Raw genomic sequence first — 19,345 nt, 5'->3', positions numbered from 1 at the left:
AAAACTGATGCAGATGGAAGGGCATCTGCATCAAACTTTCTCTTCCTGGACATTTTGGGATCATTATTTGTATTTCTCAATTTCCCTTGTTGGGAAAATCGCATCGATCGCACCGTCACTTTGCGCGTGACATAATTGCCATGCATTGTGGGAATTGTAGTTTTTGGTCACTGCAAGTATTTGACTTATTTATTTTTAGACAATCAGACCTATTAAGCTCTCACGGGCCACATGAAATGACGTGGCGGGCCACATTTTGCCCGCGGGCCTTGAGTTTGATACGTATGGCTTAGAGGAATGTCCCTGGTAACCAGACAACCAATGACATACAGAATAACTGAAGAAGTGATAAGAAAACATACTGTTCACGATCTGTTCAAACTGCTGCAAAGTGGCAATTATAAAGTTACAAGTCTGCTGTTTGCGTCCAAGAGTTAAACAATTTGTTCTAGTGGGCTAAAGCTTGGTGGTGTGTGTATGCTTAGGAGCAAGAGTACAGAGAGGCCATTCTAGGGGAGGTTTCCCTAGTGGCGAGGCGGTCGCCAGTCAAAACAAAGACTCAGCACAGGACACATCAGAGCACACACACGACAGGAGGACAGAGACACCAGGAACCCACCAGGAAAGTTGCACCAAGTAAGTTCAAAGATGTGTTTACTGTGTGGAGTTCCTTCATATTAAACGCGTCTCACAGTGATTTTTACTTGGACTTAGGAACAGACCTGAGTAATATTTCTATCATCCCATAAAGTACTAGATGCATCACAGTGAGCCCATACTGTATTTTCATGCTGTTTTTCTCAACATTAGCTACAGGAATTTACTGTTAAGGTCTTTTTCTCCATTTCTGAATGTGTTTTCTTTTTTTTCCTAAATCAATATTCTTACCAGAGGCTAAAACAATAACCCTTCAGACTGTTATTGTCAACACTGATGGCCTTCGGTGGCAAAATGATGATCCTAAATCCATAAATAGAGCTTCAGGCTGGCTGAGCCACTTGCCAGCCCTTAAAGTTGCTCCTAGCATTAATTAGCCAGTACTTCGCTCTACTGTCTGTGTATCACTAGCTGTGTGCTCCTTGGTTTTAGCTGGGATTTTTGGCAAGACTGGACTGTCCTTTTCTGGGCTAATGTCACCTGCTTCACTGGAACATGTTACTGGTGTCATTGTCTTCCATTGTCCCTCAATGGGACTGTCTAGTTGTAGAAAAGGGGGGTTTGTTAGTTCTAATGTTTTTATTTGTGCGAGGAAAATAGTTGGGGAATAAACAGATATCGATGCTCTGGTATAAAATGTTCCCATCTCTCTCTCTCTTTCTCCAGTGAAAGTGAAGGAGAATGAGCTCCTCCCTATGCTCCGGGAGGAGTTGCCTCACCTTCACATCTCCCCTCATGCCCTTGGTCGGATGTGGGAACAGCAAATGCAGCATGTGGACAGACTCCATGCACTGTCGTCCTCTCACAGTCGGCCTCGTAGCAAACTCTCCAGTCAGGTAGGTCGAATTCAATGAGAGTGCCAGTGCCTGCTGCATCTATCCCTTTAGAATCGGATCATTAAACATTAAACTGTTTCAGGTGGAAGAAGCCCAGAGGAAATACGACCTGCTGGTGGAGCTCGTCCATAAAGATCAGGACCACAGCAGACGCCTGGTGAGCATCAGCACACAGACAGATCCGTTCACATGTAAAAACCTGTTTAGCAAGAGGTGCAGTCCACGCAGGAACACCCTCACCTGGCACACTCTGCACCGGAGTGCTTCTCATTAAGGTGACCAGTTACAAGCTAAAATGTTTTTCCTCCAGAGCGATTTTAAGGATCGAATCCAGCAGCAGAAGTCGCTACAGAACAAGCTGAGGGAACAGAGGCAGCAGGTCGCCCGCGCCAAGAAGTATCACAGCGAGTACCATGTTCAGCACCGCGCCCGCCTGATGAGGGCTCGCACTAAGGAGGAGAGGGTGGGTAATAAGGGCCGGTCATAACTTTGTACCAAAGTTATTGGACTAAACATGCAACTAACAAATACTTAGTCACAGTTTTCATCATTTGTCAAATTTATGAGGTGTTTCATGTGTGTATTTATGCTCAATGCTTCCTTAGATCTTAAGCAGATTAAAATAAATGTATTGAAAGAAAGTGAACTAAGACACTTTTATCAGACTCAAGCTGAACGTTTCTACAAACTACAGGAACTTAATGAACATTAACATTCATTTCATCCATCTCCTTTTAAAACCAAACATCATTTGTCAAGTTTGCACCCCGTCTTAAAAAGACGACAGTATGACCCAGTTGTGGTTGTGTGTATTTTTAGATGTTTCGGCAGCTATTTGATGAAGGTTTGGAGTTACAGAAGATGTGGTTAAGAGAACAGAGGGCTTATGCCAAGGAGCAGCGACTGGTGCATCAGAGACAACACCAGGATCAGATCGAGTCCTTGGAGAACTACTACAAAGACCAAGTGAGCCGCAACCACAACAGTCGCACGTACTTTTGTGTAGTTTCCAAACTGACTGCTCATTTCCAGGAGTTGCATGACGTTGCTTTTCTCTTTTTCAGTTTTCACTACTAGCAGAAAAACTTGCACAGGAGCGGGAAGAGATCCAGGTTCGGAAAAAGGCTCAAGAAAAAGTAAATCATTTTCATTTTTAAATTTTAGTCTTTCTTTCAAAATGCTAGCGGAAAAAAAATACACATTCTGGCCTTATCTGACCCCTCTGTGTCAAATAGAATATTCCAAGTGGTTTGCCTTGCAGTCCAGCAGAGGGCGAGTGTTTTTAAGATTCCCCTCACTCTATTTTGACAAAAAAAACTGAGGATTTGCCTGCCACCCAAAGTGTAGAACCAGCAAAGAATAGAATAGAATGACATTAAAGTTTCATCTGATTGTCCTTGCCACACATCATGAGTCTGTGTCTGAATGAAGCTTTGAGGAACATAAACATAAGAGCGACCAAACCGTTATTGTTAATCCCCCTTTTTTTTGTAGGTTTAGTCACCTGAACCTCTTTGAGAAAGTTTTAAAATACGTCCATCTTTTTATATTTACAGGCTCTGGTAAAGATGAAGCGAGAGCTGCGTTCCCGGATGGAGCATGAGATCGGTGAACTGCAGAGAGTCATCGTCCAGAACGATGAAGACGACCATTTCCAGGATCTGGAGGTCCAGAGGCTGCGCAGTCGGGTCCACATGGCTTCCTTCCAGTACAACACCAGCTATCTGCACTGACGGGAAAGCTGCAGACGTTGTGTTCAAAATAAAGGCTGGTTAACGTAGAAGGAAAGAGCTGCACTGGACCTCAGCTGTTCATAACTAAGGGTACGAGAATCTGATGCATGAACAGTCTCCTCGGGCGTCTTTCTCCAGAGTTTTTTGCACAGGAGCAGGAAATTTACATGAGACCTCACAAATCCTGATTGCTGATTATTAATGAACTAAACACAGTAACAAAATGTAGCTTTTTGCTAATTTAGCTAAATCCTCCTCCCACCTCAGCTGCTACACCTGAACTTAAGACACCTTGGACCAAGTCCCCCTTTTTCCTTGGGTTGAAGAAACTAACTAAGAATATTCTAACTCCCTGACTGTACAGGAAATGTGTGCTCTCATTGTGGAAAAACAGTAAATTGTCGTTTCTCTTGCCAAAAAAAAAAGAAAAGACCAGATGCAAAGTTGCTTTGTATGAATGTTACACTGACAAAACTTAACCTACTAGACTTTGTACTTTTCCACGAGATGTCATCCTTTAATGTTTTAATCATGCCAGTGGATTGTTTATTTACCTTTAATGTTTTTTAATTAAGCTGGTGTGATCTGATCACCAAGGGTAATCAGTAATGATAATCAGTCCGTCGCAACTTCACCTTAACCTGCTTCATTGTGATTGTTTTCCACTCCCAACATGACCTTAAAATGTGAGTTTTGGACCATTAGACCGAGAGTCCGGTTCATTTAAACACTATCTGACATTGTGAGCATCCATCTGCCCTGTCAACCATTAAATGTGTCGACTCACTCTTTACTGCAGTTTCAATGTGTCAGTGAATTGCATGACGTACAAATTTATTTAGTGTTTTAAGATTTATGGTTGACAAAACAAAAGAATACATTTTTACTTCCAGGAAGTTAAAGGGATAGTTCGCCTCCTTTGACATGCAGACCGAAGAGCAGACTGAGCACTCCCTAGCCACCTAGCGATAGCCGCACCTGTTACGGTGTTTGCTGCTCGTAATCAGGGGAGTGCTCGGTCTGCTCTTCGGTCTGCACAGTTTTACATTGGACGCATTGATATCAAGGGAGGCAAAAATAGCGCCAAGCGAAGTGAGGTCTGACTTTTTCATGCAAAATGATTTTGATGCAAATGTATTACTCTTTTGAATGCATATTGTTTTGAGAAGCAAAACGCTTTATTTTTTCAAGCCCCAGCCAACTAGCCGGACTAGCTTCGTGGACTCCAAAACTCAGCTGGAACTCCGCTCACAGGACGCAGCGGGGGGTAAGTCAATGTTCATAAATGATGTTGCTAATATGGAATGTCGTACAGCTTCATGTCAAAAGAGGCGAACTATCCCTTTAAGTTAAGTTGTAGCTGGCCTTAAAACAGTTCTATTCATACAGCACAAAGTTCACCAAGACTACTTGACAAAGAAACCTAACGTTTCCTTTTGAGAAGGCACTCGGCATTAACTGGGAGGGAAATAAAATCCCACTCCCTTTAGAGGAGGAAGAACCCTCCAGCAGAACCAGGTAAAGCAGCCATCTGCCTGAACAGGCCGGGATGAGGGGATGAACGCTGTTCCAACCACCAAAGAGAGATTATCTGGAAACCAAATTCAATTTATTTTTAAATGGTCATGGTTCATGTGACTGGTTCCATTTACATCATTATCAAATTGTGAAATGTATAAGATTCATTCCACAGGTGGTAATGGGTGCCCATGAAAATATTCATATCTGTTCAGAATCTCTTAATCCAAATAATCTACCGTCCCTAGCTTTTGCTACACTCGTACATAAGCAGGACGGGGAATTGGGAAAGTCTTTAAGAATGAGGACCACACTTTAAGTGTGAGAAATCTACTGCAGTCAATACAATCACTGCCACCTTAGCCCAACACACGATGATGATGGAGTCGTTTGTTAACCTGGAAATGATCAGTCATAAGCAACTATTAAAACTGCTTAAAGTTTATTCATTGTGTTGCTAACTGGGACAAAGAAAAGGATGAAAAACACATTCAAGGAAAAAAATCTTACATAAAAGGAGGAAACATCTGGGAGAGGCAAAATAGTCTGTTTTCTTCTGGAAGCTTTCTTTGCATTTACAATAATCTGTCAATGTCGTATGAGCGTAGTTTTGTAAAAACACTCCTTAACCATCAGGCAGAAGTAAAGCTTGTTTAGATCAAAGCAAATCCAGAAACGCGGGAGAAATTTTAATTCACTCAGTGACTTAAGTAACTGCTTTACCTGCCAGCACGAATCCTCCTCCATGATCTTAGTATACAAGTGATGACTAAGACAGCCATCATGAAACGAGGTAACCACACTCAAAGACTCATGGAATGGTTCCTCTTTGTGTGGATTCATCAGCAAATGAGGCACTTATATGGTTCCGTTGTAATCCAGAGAAAAGCAGCAGAACTTAAGTCCAGCTGCTTCATCCGCTGCGTTTAACTTGAACCTTTCAACTTGTATTGCTGCTTGGCGACATCGCCACATTCTGCCCGTTGATCTGGGAGTCACTATCGTCTTTGTCATAGTCCTCGTCTGGCAGGTTGGTCCATCGAAAGTGATGCTGACAGAAGCAGCACGTCTGATTAACGACGAGCTTTAGTCCTGTGACATTTTTTCTGACTGTGCACTGTCGGTTGCATTTCCGGCATTTCTTGAAGAGCTCCAGGATGCACTCTTCATCGACGATCAACTCCGAGGAGCTGAAGGAGAAAAATCTGTCAGGAACGGAGGAAATATTGTGCAAATCGAGGTTATATGTTAAAGATCGTAGGACTTACATGCACGTACCTTCCTAAATCCACCATGTAGTGTCCATCACCCACGCTCAGTGAGGTGTTGAATTCTTCATCCTCATCTGCTTGAACTGTGTGAAACCATTTCGAACAGTTACTTTCAAAAGTAACTTTTCCTGTAGGCGAGTCGCCTCTTTTTGCCAGAGTGGGACTAGTGTGAGGTTGACTCACCTCTATTTTCTTTGTTTTCTGACTGCGTTGATCTCGTCTGCTCTTCTTGGCGTGGTAATCTTTGACAAGTGGCGTTCTTTTTCTGGAGCTCCTTAAAGACGAGGAACAGAAACCCATCAGAAAGTGGAGTGGAAACAGGCTGCTGTTTAACATTTATAATTAAAAATAATGATTTCTGGGGGGAGTGGAAATGTTGAGCTTATTACATCACTTTAATATGCATGAGAGAAAACAAAAACTGCTCTGTTTTCTAACATAAAATCAAACAGCCTAAATTTACATTATTTAATGTATATAAATACCACACAATTACTATTTAAAAAGTGTAAAGTAAGTTCTTCAAATAGTTTTGTTTGTTTACAATGATTTACAATAGATAAAAAAGTACTCATACATTAAAGGGATGGTTCGGAGTAGATTCACCCTAGGGTCATTTGAACCGTGATATCCAGCCAAGTAGCCCACCCGAAGTTTTTCCGATCGGACCCTGGCAGTATCTCCAAAATTACCACACTAAAAATCACTTGCCATGACACCAAACTTCTACAGTAGTACAAATATGGTCTGTACTCACAAAACGATGCATTTGGAAGTTTGTACATAGTCCAGGAGTTTATAATAATCAACACAAGCCTAATAGCTTCTCTGCTGCTAAAACTTACCTCCACTGTGTCTGTTGCCGGTGGCCCCACTCGTGGAATGGCATTTCTTCTTAGCTGTACTCTTACTCGGTGCACCCTTTTAGACTCCTTGGCAGTTTTAGGATGAATGAAATCGTCCTTATCGAAATGTCGACTACACACACGATAGCGCTTTTTCTTCAGCGTCTCGACCGGCGTCGCGATGTCCATATTCAGAACAACCATCCACTGCTGTAGAAGTTCCTGGTCATTGTGTCTATACGGCAGCTCATGGAAGCTCTCTTGATGGAACAGTTTGCGTTTTAGTCCGCAGCCGGGATAGATACAAGAGTATGGCATCTTGTCCTATCTTTTCACCTCGCGCTGTAGCAGCAAATAACAGCCTTCTTCTTTCGCTGCAGTAGCCTGAAGTAACCGTGTTTGGCTATCCTCAGTCACGTGTACACGGTTGTTTCCGTCAACAAAGTTCCAGACGAGAGTATAAAAAAAAAAAATTCACTGAATTGTGATAAAGGCTTATATTTTCAAGGCAACACTTAAAATATATCTCAAATGTTACCTACTATCAATTAGACAAGGATTTTAGTTATCAATACTGACGCTGAATTCACTTTTCCTTGTGCATATTATGAGTTTCGATGAGGACTTTTACGGGCTCGTCCCAGATCAAGGAAGTGACGTCAACGCAGCTTTAGCAGCAGAGAAGCTATTAGGCTTGTGTTGATAATAATAAACTCCTGGACTATGTACAAACTTCCAAATGCATCGTTTTGTGAGTACAGACCATATTTATACTACTGTAGAAGTTTGGTGTCATGGCATGCGATTTTAGTGTGGTAATTTTGGAGATACTGCCAGGCTCCGTTAGCGCTTGTACTAAGCTATTCGGGATAACTCAGTAACTCGGCTGATGTTCGGCCAAGATCGGAAAAACTTCGGGTGGGCTACTTGGCTGGATGTCACGGTTCAAATTACCCTAGGGTGAATCTACTCCGAACCATCCCTTAAAGGGACACTCCACCCATTTGCATTAGGCTTTGCATTGTTAGAAACCCAGTCATACTTTTGAATGGTCATGCAACACTCTCTCATTTCCCCCTGAGACGGGAGAAATCCGTATTCACCTCTTTACACTTCCTCCTACAATGATGCAAAAATCGTCATTTTGCGTCATTGCAGGAGGAAGAGTAAGAGGGGTGGATTTCAGTTGAGACTACAAGCGCTAGTTCCCACCCTTCAACACCGCCCATAGGGGGTTGGACCTAATGCGCTAACAGACCTATCACAGATCAGTGCCAGTGCTTTTGAAGTCACTGGCAGAGAGCTGCAGCTAACATGGTCGAAGGTACCGAATACTCAGACGGATGCAATACGGAGGACTGGGATTTTGAAGAAGATATGGTAGAAACGGATGTTCGTGGCTATCTTTTTGAGCCACAATATAGCGACGAGCAGCTGAGGGCTATGGAGGAACAGGAGGCGGCTGAAGCTGATCACCCGAGTTTCGCACCTCATATGGATAGTGGCGTCCTGGAGACCTACTTTAGAATACCTAAAGTCAACTGGAAACGACAGCCAAAGCCTACAGGGCCAAATGGACGTCTTTCTGTAAAGTAAGTTTGTTTTCTTTGTTACTATGTCAAGGAGTACTCTTGCTAACACGCTAACGTGGCATGTTCATTGCACAAATAGCTTGCAGTTATGCAAGATACTGTGGCACGCTAGGCTCAAATGCCATCACTCACTTTGTGATCAATGTTTTGTCTAGACAATTTCGTCTAACAGCCTACCGGCACTTTCTTGCCGCTAGAGTCGAGTTAGAAAAAACCTTACCTCCAGGCAAATGCGTTTAGCACTGCTAGCAGTTCCAGAAGTTCCTGGCTGTTCGTCGACATCATCTGGCAATATCGACGGAATTGCGGTTTTCACAAGCGCGGGTCTCTTCACTCCTAAGGGGTTGGGTTCGAAGTCTTCTGGCTTGAAATGTAGACTGCACACCGTCAGATTTTTTAGTGCTTCAATGGCCGTGTCCTCTCCGAACTTCGGGTTATTGATGGCCCGTAGCCACTTTTTGCACAAGTCCAACTCTTTGGGTAATCTATGAAAACTTACTCCGTGTATTTTCCTTGTGCTGGCTGAACATCCCGGTACCATGCAAGTGCACACCATTTCGAAACACAAACGAGGAGTAATTCACTAATGATTTTGCAAACTAACTCTTCACTAGAAATTGTGTGACATGATTTCCAGGTAGCGTAGAGTCGGGTGGAGCTAGTACACTCTCGGGGGAGTGGCCTGCGGATCTTGAGCATTGCAATGCACTATGGGGATTGTTGTCTGCAATCCACAAGCACAAAAAAGTCATTTTCTGCCTTTTCTCGGTCAAGAAGGCACCAAATTAGAAATTTATGCTACTATTCTACTACATATATGGCCCACTTTCAATACATATTCATGTCTCCACTGGTGGAATGTCCCTTTAAAGGTAGCGGAAAAATACGTTTTTATTTTACTAAGAAATAAAGTAATTAATTGATGGACTAATCCTTTCAACTCTCAGAGTGCTCAGACGTTCAGATTTACCTCAATTGTTGAAGGCTGTGTAGAAGGAGCTGTGTCCTGCTCAGCTTCGTTTGAACTCATTGTAAACAGGTCTTCATGCACACTTTTACTTAAAAAAAAAAACAACAAATACTTTTTTTTAGTATTTGTCATAATTATTCAATTGTATAAAAGTACAATAGAAGAAAGGATGTGATTGTTTATCAGATAGAAAGCAGTAATTTTATCAGTAAATAAGGAGGAAGGACTGTATAAAACTTTTACACACAGGCGCCCTCACCAGCTTTCAGTTGAAGGGGGCCTTTCAAGTCTCGGCTGATTTGGTCGGAAAATAACTGCAACGACACACACAGTCTGAAGAATTAAAAACACACACACACACACACACACAGGAGACTTAACAGCTGAAATGGACATAACTCTCAGAAACATAGGTCTATACTTTTAATTTCTTATTTTTGGCAGAGCAACTAAATTTCACTCTCAGGCAGACGAGTTCACCTTAGACACATGCAGCCTTTTTACCTTCCCTTTTCCTGCCATCATCATCATCATATTATTATCTCATGAAAAACACCAGAAAGGAGCAAGAATTTGTGTGTGGCCTTGTGTCTGTGAACGGAGAGGCTTTCTACACGCCTGTCATCGTTGTCACAATCAAACCTGGAGGCAGCCATACAGAGAATATGAAGGTACATCACACAGTGCTGCAGGCTCACCCAAAACGTTCATTTACAACCATTGTTGTCGGGTCAGATTTAGTCTGGATTGGCTAAAAATCACTATTAAATCTAGCAAAATCCGACCCCCTTATTTCACGGCTAATTTATCTAAGGTAACAAATTATAATACATTTAGCAATGTATTTATTTCATGGAGTCATGGTAGGTTTAATCATGAGTCACTACTGATACTAAATGTATGTTTTAATATTGAAACCGATTCATTTTTTACAGGCAATGGATAGACTTGTTTAAAATGTGGTTATGAGGATTGAAATGTACTGAGATACGTTGATAGAGAATTACATTTTGAGTGTTGAAACACCACCCTAAAGTAAGAATTCAGGGTTTTTGGGACGCAAAAGACAGTCTTAGCGTTTCTCAGCAGTTAACATCACTGTGGGGATCAAATGTGGCTGCTTTCAGGCTTGCTATGTTCCTGAGCTTGTCATCAACAACAATAAAAAAAAAAAGGGACAGATGAGCCACAATGTGCCAAAATTAGTTTTGGAGGCGGGGAAGCGTTGAAAAATGAGGAATTCTGACTTTTCTACGCTTTTTCTTGGATTTCTCCTAAACCTACATGTGAATCCATCACGTGAATATAAAATACGGAGGTTGAATTAGCGCGATTACAAGTTCAAGACGCGCAAAGTTATTTATCTTGTAAATGTCGCGATAACTACAGCCAGCAAATTTCCCAAGGAACAAAATCTATTGGGGTACAGAATCAAGTGTAACACTAAAGTGTAAATATGAGGATTCGAGTACCGTCCTCCTTCAGATACCGACAAATACCGGGAGCCACACTCCAATGTCCTGAAAACTACATTATCAGCCAAAATTAAGAGCTGAAACTACATAATCACAGCATTCAAGTCACACGGAGAGAAAACCAACACGGCTGAGATGAGTTTCTAGCTTAGCTAACTAAGGAAATAACGCTACGACCTTTACAGTTGGGCGTCCAATCGAAACGATTAATTGGCGTACCTGCTTTTAGGTGAACGATAAAAACACATCGAACAGCACAAGCAGGACTGTTGTATGGTTAGCTTTGTTGAAGGGTTTGCAGACTGTTGAGCAGCTTCAGTGCAGAGAAGAAGAGATTATCAGCTGCTCCTGCTGCTCCAGCAAGCTAACACCATCACAGCTCTTAGGTTCCTGAAACGCAACACGCTGCAGCAGTTACCAACCTTTTATCAAGTACAAACAGAGGGACTGAGCATTAAGCATCCGTTTGGAAGCTGCTGCTGCTGCTGCTGCTGGAAAACCAAAGTCCAACCTCTGGAGGCGTTCCAGCAAATTCGTTCAACTGGATTGTCGAAATTCCGACTTCCAAGAACGCACCATCACACGTGTTCTACCACTATGCTAATTTCACGATGACAGCCCAAACCCACAATCTAATAACACTTCAATTGTAATTAGTGTAATAAGTGCGAGAGGGGGTTGTAGCCGAAACCGTGGTCTGTCCTGGGACCATGGTCTCTGGCACGGACCAGTGGTTATTGCCACTAGGGGCGCTAAAGATACTGGTCCTGGTGTAAATCAGTTAGCGGGTGCTCTGTGAAGCTGCTTTTGTCATTTTAATACATCTTCTCCATTTTCTGGTCATGGTGGCAGCACGTGTTTGATGAATAAATGTCAGCGATCACAATCTTTTGTCTATAAAATACAATCTTCTATTATATATGCACAGTGGCGGATCTAGGATATTTCTGAGTAAGGGGCCATTAAGGGGCCACAGTGTTCATAGAGGGGCCAAGTATTTGTCCAACACCCTTGCACACAATTCCCTGTTTTGGTAAGGTACTGTATATACATTTCACCAGTCACACCATGTTCAAAGACTTAATTAAACATGTAATTGAAAAAAAACTCCTAACCAATTTTACTGTACTAGTTTTTCTCTCTTCCTTTCAATGAGGGCATTGTGTGCTCGTTATATGATTAAACAACTTTAAGGAGGATGGTGGGAAAGATGGTAGGCTACAGTTTCAAGCTAGCCTTGGCTGCAGGAAGAGAGAGAAAATAGATAAAAACGCTTGAACATATCAAAGGAGCGATTTCGTAATCTGTATTATAACTGAATTGTTTTTGCCCAAGTGGTCAGAGCAGCTCTGTATATGTTGTTCTCTCTTGCAAGATATTATTAAAAGCATCTTATCTCCTCAGAAAATAACTGACTCTGTGCCTTACTAAAATTTCCACCACAATTTTGGCATCACGAACAGGATCCCTCGACTGGTTTACCTGGACCGGACCGCAGTGCCTGATCAGCCTGGACTGAAGTTCCAACCTCATACCTCCAAGGCCTTTCGGAGAGAGAGGTCTGATGGGTCCGTTTCCTGGATACCAGCGCTGGGATCATCTTTTGAAACACAATAATCTGGGGCGGTAAGATTGCTTTCTATTATTAATTGAAAAAGGCGGTTTCCCGGTTGTGTCATTAGTGTGACAAAGATTTCACGGGTAAGTGAATCTTAAATCAGTCCGAAGAAGTGTGACTGAAGTACTCCGAAGAAGTGTGAGTACAGATTAAGGTGCTCATTGGAGACGTCCTTTAAGTAAAGGAATATATTCCCCCGCCCATTCCACGTCCGAGAATGGGAAACAGTGAGTCTCAGGCTTCTGACCCTCCCGGGGTTCACCAGAAAGGCTTTTTGAACATTTAATGATGGACTTTGTTGAACTCACACCAGCTGAAGGAAAGAAATATGCACTCGTAGTAGTGGACATGTTTAGTAAATGGGTTGAAGTTTTTCCTGCAAAACATGCAAACAGTCACTAAAGCACTGCTGACTGAAATCATTCCAAGGTGGGGCATTCCAGAGAAGAGCAGCAGTGAAAATGGCAGACACTTTGTAAACACAGCATTGACCGAGGTTGGTAAGTTCCTGGGAATAAGCTTGCGTACACATTGGCCCTCATTTATCAAACTTGCGTAAGACGAAAAACGTGCGTAGGTCGTGTGTACGTTCTTTTCTGCGCAAAGGTTGGCATTTATCAAATCCATCGTGAGCGCAGGAAAGATGAAATCGCCACGACAGGTCTGAAGCAGTGTGCGCACTTTTCCATTTTGACTTGCGGTGACTGCAATAGCATACATAAACAGCAGCGTCACTAGTGCGTGCCTCATGAGTCGCAACAAATCTCTAGGTTAAAATTACAGACTTATCACTTCAAAGAAGGCCAATGTTTTATTTGACTTCAACATAAATATAAACATAAACGCAAATTAAATAAATAAAAAAATTAAACAAGTACAACTCCGTAATTGGAAGAGTGATGGCTCATTATTCAACCGCCTATTTAAGAGGTGATTCTAGCGGCGCGGTAATGGCGAAACGATGGCAGATCTGGCTTTGTTGAGGCTGATTCATACTCGGCGCGACCTCGCTCATACTAGCTGGTCGCAAATGGCGCAAACGGTCACGTGTCCCAAAATTCCGCCACGCCCCCCGTCGCAAGCTAGAAAATCCTCGCGCGGCGCAAGGGCGCGCACACAACTTTTTTTCTGACTTTGCGCGCGCTCCACCGGAAACAGCTGACCAAGAAAAAGAAAAAATGAACACTGCAGAGACCGCGGTGACCGAGAGGGTGCGCCTCTACAAACATCTGTACAACACGTCTATGAAGTTACACTGGGACAACGTTTGACAAAGTTCGTCTTGTTGCAAAGGACGAACATCCCACCTTCTCTTCTGTTTTTGCCGCAGCCGCTTAGCTCTGAGATACATATACAGTTCTACACCCAGAGTAAATTTATTCCTCATCAGATGTGCCAGCCTCGCTGACGTGACACCACAGGTGGCATTGTGTATGCTTTCTTCGTATGCTTTTCAGCTTGTTTCCTCAACAGTGACGCCCGCTGGTCTGGAGAGAACTGCAAATGTGACGCATTCTCGGCGCAAACTGCGCTTATGAGCTGAAGGAACTGTGAAGGGGCTGGCGCTTTCGATGACGTCATTAATGGTTCTCGAGCCAGAACAGTTGCGCGTTTGCGCCGAGTATGAATCAGCCTTTAGAGGACCTGAACGCGCGCATCAGGCGCGAGAGAGTGTTCCGGGACCGGCAGGATTTCTTTCGAGAAAATGATGAGTGGCTTATGAGCCGTACAGGAGAGGCGCTTTAACACTGCGCATACGCAAAGACATAGCTCCGATCAGGCCAGCCACCCTCTCCTCCAAGGCACTCAAATCCAAACCTGGATCGGAGCCCCCCCCCTCCCCGTTTGTGACATGCTGCGAAATTTGGAAAGATGGTACAGTTTCAAGCTAGCCTTGGCTGCAGGAAGGGAGTGAAAATAGATAAAATGTTTTTTTAATAAGACCTTAAAATGAAGACGAAGGAGGCGGCAAATTCTATTGAACATTTCAATCAGAGTTATATTGATCTACTTTTGTCTTTTCAAAAGTATTTTCATATATTTCAAAATAAAGATCTTGAATATATTTTATTTCGACTGTGCTTCTCATTTTAAAACGTGTTTATTGCCATGTTTTTGTCTGTCTCTTAATATTTAAAGTTATTCTCCAATAATTTAAATAAAATTTTAAAAATATATATATTTTATTCATATTGTCCTGTTTGTCTTTTTATCCATTCATTTTAAAACTTTGAATTTCACGTGTGTGGTGGAAATTTTAGTAAGGCACAGAGTCAGTTATTTTCTGAGGAGATAAGATGCTTTTAATAATATCTTGCAAGAGAGAACAACAGAGTACAGAGCTGCTCTGACCACTTGGGCAAAAACAATTCAGTTATAATACAGATTACGTAATCGCTCCTTTGATATGTTCAAGCGTTTTTATCTATTTTCCCTCCCTTCCTGCAGCCAAGGCTAGCTTGAAACTGTAGCCTACCATCTTTCCCACCATCCTCCTTAAAGTTGTTTAATCATATAACGAGCACACAGTGCCCTCATTGAAAGGAAGAGAGAAAAACAGGTGGTGTCTTGCAGGAGGTTATTACAGGTTATACACAGTAACACTCAATACAATGCATATAGGAATTAATTTTTTCCTTACACGTGTTTGAGTGTGGAGTCTCCCATTTCTGGGGCTGAGGTTGCCGAGGTGGTCAAAAAACTCCTCTGTGGCAAGGCCCCGGGGGTGGATGAGGTCCGTCCTGAGTTCCTCAAGGCTCTGGATGTTGTGGGGCTGTCTTGGTTGACATGCCTCTGCAGCATCGCGTGGACATCGGGGGCAGTGCCTCTGGACTGGCAGATCGGGATGGTGGTCCCCCTCTTTAAAAAGGGGACCGGAGGGTGTGTTCCAACTATAGGGGGATCACACTCCTCAGCCTCCCTGGTAAGGTCTTTTCGGGGGTACTGGAGAGGAGGATCCGCCGGATAGTCGAATCTCGGATTCAGGAGGTGCAGTGTGGTTTTCGTCCTGGCCGTGGAACAGTGGACCAGCTCTATACCCTCCGCAGGATCCTGGAGGGTGCATGGGAGTTCGCCTAACCGGTCTACATGTGTTTTGTGGACTTGGAGAAGGCGTTCGACCGTGTCCCTCGGGGACTCTTGTGGGGGGTGCTCCGGGAGTATGGAGTGCCGGACTCCTTGATATGGGCTGTTCGGTCCCTGTATGACCGGTGTCAGAGTTTGGTCCGCATTGCCGGCAGTAAGTCGGACATGTTTCCTGTGAGGGTTGGACTCCGTCAGGGCTGCCCTTTGTCACCGATTCTGTTCATAATTTTTATGGACAGAATTTCTAGGCGCAGCCAGGGCGTTGAGGGGGTCCGTTTTGGCGACCTCAGAATTGGGTCTGCTATTTGCGGACGATGTGGTTCTGTTGGCGTCGTCAGGCCGTGACCTTCAGCTCTCACTGGAGCGGTTCGCAGCCGAGTGTGAAGCGGCTGGGATGAGAATCAGCACCTCCAAATCCGAGACCATGGTCTTCGGCCAGAAAAGGGTGGAATGCTCTCTCCGGGTCGGGAATAAGATCCTTCCCCAAGTGGAGGAGTTTAAGTATCTGGGGGTCTTGTTCACGAGTGAGGGACGAATGGAGCTGGAGATTGACAGACGGATCGGTGCGGCGTCTGCAGTGATGCGGGCTCTGCACCGGCCCGTCGTGGTGAAGAAGGAGCTGAGCCAGAAGGCGAAGCTCTCGATTTACCGGTCAATCTATGTTCCTACCCTCACCTATGGTCACGAGCTGTGGGTAGTGACCGAAAGAACGAGATCGCGAATACAAGCGGCCGAAATGGGTTTCCTCCGCAGGGTGTCTGGGCTCTCCCTTAGAGATAGGGTGAGAAGCTCGGTTATCCGGGAGGGGCTCGGAGTAGAACCGCTGCTCCTCCGCATCGAGAACAGTCAGATGAGGTGGCTCGGGCATCTGGTTAGGATGCCTCCTGGACGCCTCCCTGTTGAGGTGTTCCGGGCCCGTCCCACTGGGAAGAGGCCCCGGGGAAGACCCAGGACACGTTGGAGAGACTATGTTTCTCGGCTGGCCTGGGAACGCCTCGGGGTCCCCCCAGAAGAGCTGGAGGAAGTGGCCGGGGACAGGGACGTCTGGGCTTCTCTGCTCAAGCTGCTGCCCCCGCGACCCGACCCCCGGACAAGCGGAAGATGATGGATGGATGTGTTTGAGTGTTTCTCTGAATGTTTAAAGTTATCCTACAATCAGTTTGAATAAAGATGTGTTTCAGTAATAAAAAAAACTCTCGTACATTATTTTGTAAAGCTACTCAGCAGCAGAAGCTAAAAACTCCATGTTGGGTCACCAACAGCTCTGACCTGTAGGTGCATGAACTTGAGTGCCTGGCTGCGAAACAATCCAAAATCTCCATGGTGACAACTGTTGTTCATTTCATCGTGTCTCGATTAAGTTGAAGTCATTAAATCATAGCCAGCAAGTTTCCTGTTGTGCTGTTTATTTCCACTCTAATTATTAGTCTCATTCTTATCTGTGAGGCTCTTTCTGTTGCTGCAGAAAGTGACCACTGGTCACTACCACTGAGGAGCTGGGCATGGCTACATGGACCCGCATAAATAATACAAACAATAGAAGTTTGTATTTTATGGACAAAAGATTATGATTTATTCATCAAACAGTGCTGCCACCACTATCTGAAAAGGGAGAAGGTGTATTAAAATGACAAAAACCGCTTCACAGACCACTCACTGATTCACACCACAAGGACCACAGGACAGACCACTGAGGAGCTGCAGGACCAGTATCTTTAGCGCCCCTAGTGGTAGTGACCACTGATCCGTGCCAGAGACCAGCTGGTCGTGACCACATGGACCTGCGTAAATAATAGAAGATTGTATTTTATAGATTTTTATAGTCATCAAACAGTGCTGCCACCATGACCAGAAAAGGGAGAAGATGTATTAAGATTACAAAAGCCGCTTCACAGACCACTCACTAACTGATTTACACCACAAGGAACACGGGACAGACCACTGAGGAGCTGGTCAGGACCAGTGTCTCTAGCGCCCCTAGTGGCACTAACCACTGGTCCGTGCCAGAGACCATGGTCCCAGGACAGACCACGGTTTCGGCTACAACCCCTGCTGATAAGTGCAGTACACTGCACTAAAACTCCAGAAAACTGTATCGCAGCACATTAAAAAGACGTGTTTATTCACAAAAAAAAAATTAAAAATAATAAATAAACAAACAATGAGATCATAACAATCTGTGTGATACATTTTATTAGTGACACAACAGATGGTTTATTTACGCTTGCAATGTTTTGATCAGGCATCGATATAGGCTTCTACTCGCTTGTGACGCCGACACCTGTTAATCTCTAACACCAGCCTAGGTAATTTGATGTGAAGTTTTCATAAACATCCAACAACACGGAGAAGAAGCTAATGTTAGCATTGGGCTAATAGGAGCTGCAAAAGGAGCCAAGTTGGTAAACCTTACATATTTCATGCAAATAACAAATCCCCCCCGAAGCAAAACAAATAATTACCCGTCCAACGGAAAGAGAGCGACCTCTGCATCACTTTGCAGGCCCTTAAGTTGTCTCCACCGCTCAAACGCGGTACCGATGTTGACTCTGGTCTTGCTTCTGGCTTTATCCAGAGCCTTTTTTGTCGCAGCCGTTTCTGCCTCTGGCTTTCTTTTTCTTCCCCTTTTAGCGGGGCGAGCCGTTACAAGCAATGGTAGTTTTGGCTGCATTTTCTCTGCCATTGCACCCACATTAAGTTATTTTCGGCACCGGTGAAATCACGTGCGCGGGCGGAGGAGGGAGCCAACAGAGGGGGGCGGGGCATGAAGGCATCTGATTGGTTTTTTGTCCTCGGCCCGAGGAGTTTGGATTGGTCAGCTTTTTGAGGTCTGATTATTTCCGGCCCTTTTTCTAAATACATCATGTATAGATTACTCTCAGGATAGATAGAATATTTCACCCAATATTACAAAATGTGATTCTGAACAGGATTATCAACCATGCCTTTAAATGCTGTGGAAATTATTGTAATATTTTTATGATTATAACTCAAGGCGCAAAGAACTTTACCAAGAAATAAGAACAGCAAACTCAGAATAAGTCAAGTAACAGGTTATTACTCACTATTTCAGGAGCAATATAGCCAAATCGGCATCTGTCTGGCATCCTGTTTCTGCTCTGATCTTTCTCCATTGATTAAATGCAGGGCCAATGTTTATTCTGGTCTTGTCTCTGACTCGTCCACTTTCCCTCTTTCTTCTTTTCTCTTCCTCTGACATCCATTTCTTTGGTCGCTTTAACACATCTGCCATGCCATCTATGTAGTTGTTGTGTGAGCTACAAAGTAAAACAGACAGTTGCCGGACAGGAAACCACAGATGTGAACTACAGTAATTAAATCTCAGACATTCCAGGGCAGATTTGATCTCGGGAATGTGCACAGTGAATGTAAGTGTGTCATAAAAGTTTTTTTTTAAAAAGCACCAGAAGCACATAAAGTTAAGGTTTCTCTGACTGAAGTTATTTGTTTTGTGTGTATATATATTTGTAGAACTCTAACACCTCAAATTCTCAATACATTTTAATTTGCTGCATGTTGTCCGTTAACTGCTTGGTTAAAAATATTTTCTTTACCACACTGGAGGGAGGGACAAGCAGCAGAAACATGGCGGGACGGATTGGCCTGTAATTAGAGGCTCTTAGACATTGCACTGTCTCCATGTCCAATCTATTGTATTCCCTTTAAACCCAACTCTGGGTCGCACATGTGCTTGTTTATGAGAAATAAAGCCATCCAAGCATTGG

At 43.7% G+C, this 19,345-nt stretch overlaps 2 protein-coding genes across 9 annotated transcripts; one reads left to right on the top strand and one right to left on the bottom strand.

The window, feature by feature from the left end:
- The first annotated feature begins 297 nt into the window (after positions 1–297).
- On the top strand, positions 298–4,019 carry LOC142379150 (centrosomal protein of 95 kDa-like). Its single transcript, XM_075464284.1, has 8 exons — positions 298–306; positions 486–636; positions 1,324–1,493; positions 1,576–1,650; positions 1,804–1,956; positions 2,313–2,459; positions 2,558–2,629; positions 3,050–4,019. Exons 1-8 carry the CDS (start codon positions 298–300, stop codon positions 3,224–3,226), a joined length of 954 nt encoding a protein of 317 aa, XP_075320399.1. The 3' UTR covers positions 3,227–4,019.
- A 485-nt stretch (positions 4,020–4,504) lies between these two features.
- Positions 4,505–18,908, bottom strand: LOC142378916 (uncharacterized). Of its 8 annotated transcripts, XR_012769634.1 has the most exons (8): positions 11,117–11,294; positions 9,682–9,755; positions 9,423–9,510; positions 8,673–9,176; positions 6,199–6,289; positions 6,023–6,098; positions 5,468–5,934; positions 4,505–4,817 (listed from the first exon to the last, which is right to left on the bottom strand). XR_012769634.1 is itself a non-coding variant. In XM_075463903.1 (7 exons), the coding sequence occupies exons 4-7, from the start codon at positions 9,006–9,008 to the stop codon at positions 5,685–5,687; spliced, it is 753 nt and encodes a 250-aa protein (XP_075320018.1). In that variant the 5' UTR covers positions 9,009–9,176; positions 9,423–9,510; positions 9,682–9,736; positions 18,665–18,908; the 3' UTR covers positions 4,855–5,684. The 8 variants fall into 8 exon arrangements, 7 of the variants coding, with proteins under 7 accessions (XP_075320019.1, XP_075320018.1, XP_075320017.1 ...); XM_075463903.1 differs by lacking the exons at positions 4,505–4,817; positions 11,117–11,294 and adding an exon at positions 18,665–18,908 and having other exon boundaries at positions 4,855–5,934; positions 9,682–9,736; XM_075463902.1 differs by lacking the exons at positions 4,505–4,817; positions 11,117–11,294 and adding an exon at positions 11,320–11,410 and having other exon boundaries at positions 4,855–5,934; positions 9,682–9,736.
- Positions 18,909–19,345: the final 437 nt, after the last annotated feature.

The sequence above is a fragment of the Odontesthes bonariensis genome, chromosome 4 (genome assembly GCF_027942865.1).
Source record: "Odontesthes bonariensis isolate fOdoBon6 chromosome 4, fOdoBon6.hap1, whole genome shotgun sequence".
In the NCBI taxonomy this organism is placed as follows: Eukaryota; Metazoa; Chordata; class Actinopteri; order Atheriniformes; family Atherinopsidae; genus Odontesthes; species Odontesthes bonariensis.
Note: the sequence above shows the minus strand (reverse complement) of the source record. Positions and strands in the feature narration are given on the sequence as shown.

Bases quoted from the DNA above. Each gene is read 5' to 3' on its own strand.
- LOC142378916 (XM_075463903.1), bottom strand. From the start codon at position 9,008: ATGGTGTGCACTTGCATGGTACCGGGATGTTCAGCCAGCACAAGGAAA. The intron at 6,290-8,672 runs GTAAGGTTTTTT...CTCGTCTTTAAG, and splicing joins CTAAACGCATTTGCCTGGAG to GAGCTCCAGAAAAAGAACGC. The intron at 5,935-6,022 runs GTACGTGCATGT...TTTCTCCTTCAG, and splicing joins TACATGGTGGATTTAGGAAG to CTCCTCGGAGTTGATCGTCG.
- LOC142379150 (XM_075464284.1), top strand. The intron at 2,460-2,557 runs GTGAGCCGCAAC...TCTCTTTTTCAG, and splicing joins AGAACTACTACAAAGACCAA to TTTTCACTACTAGCAGAAAA. The intron at 2,630-3,049 runs GTAAATCATTTT...TTATATTTACAG, and splicing joins GGAAAAAGGCTCAAGAAAAA to GCTCTGGTAAAGATGAAGCG.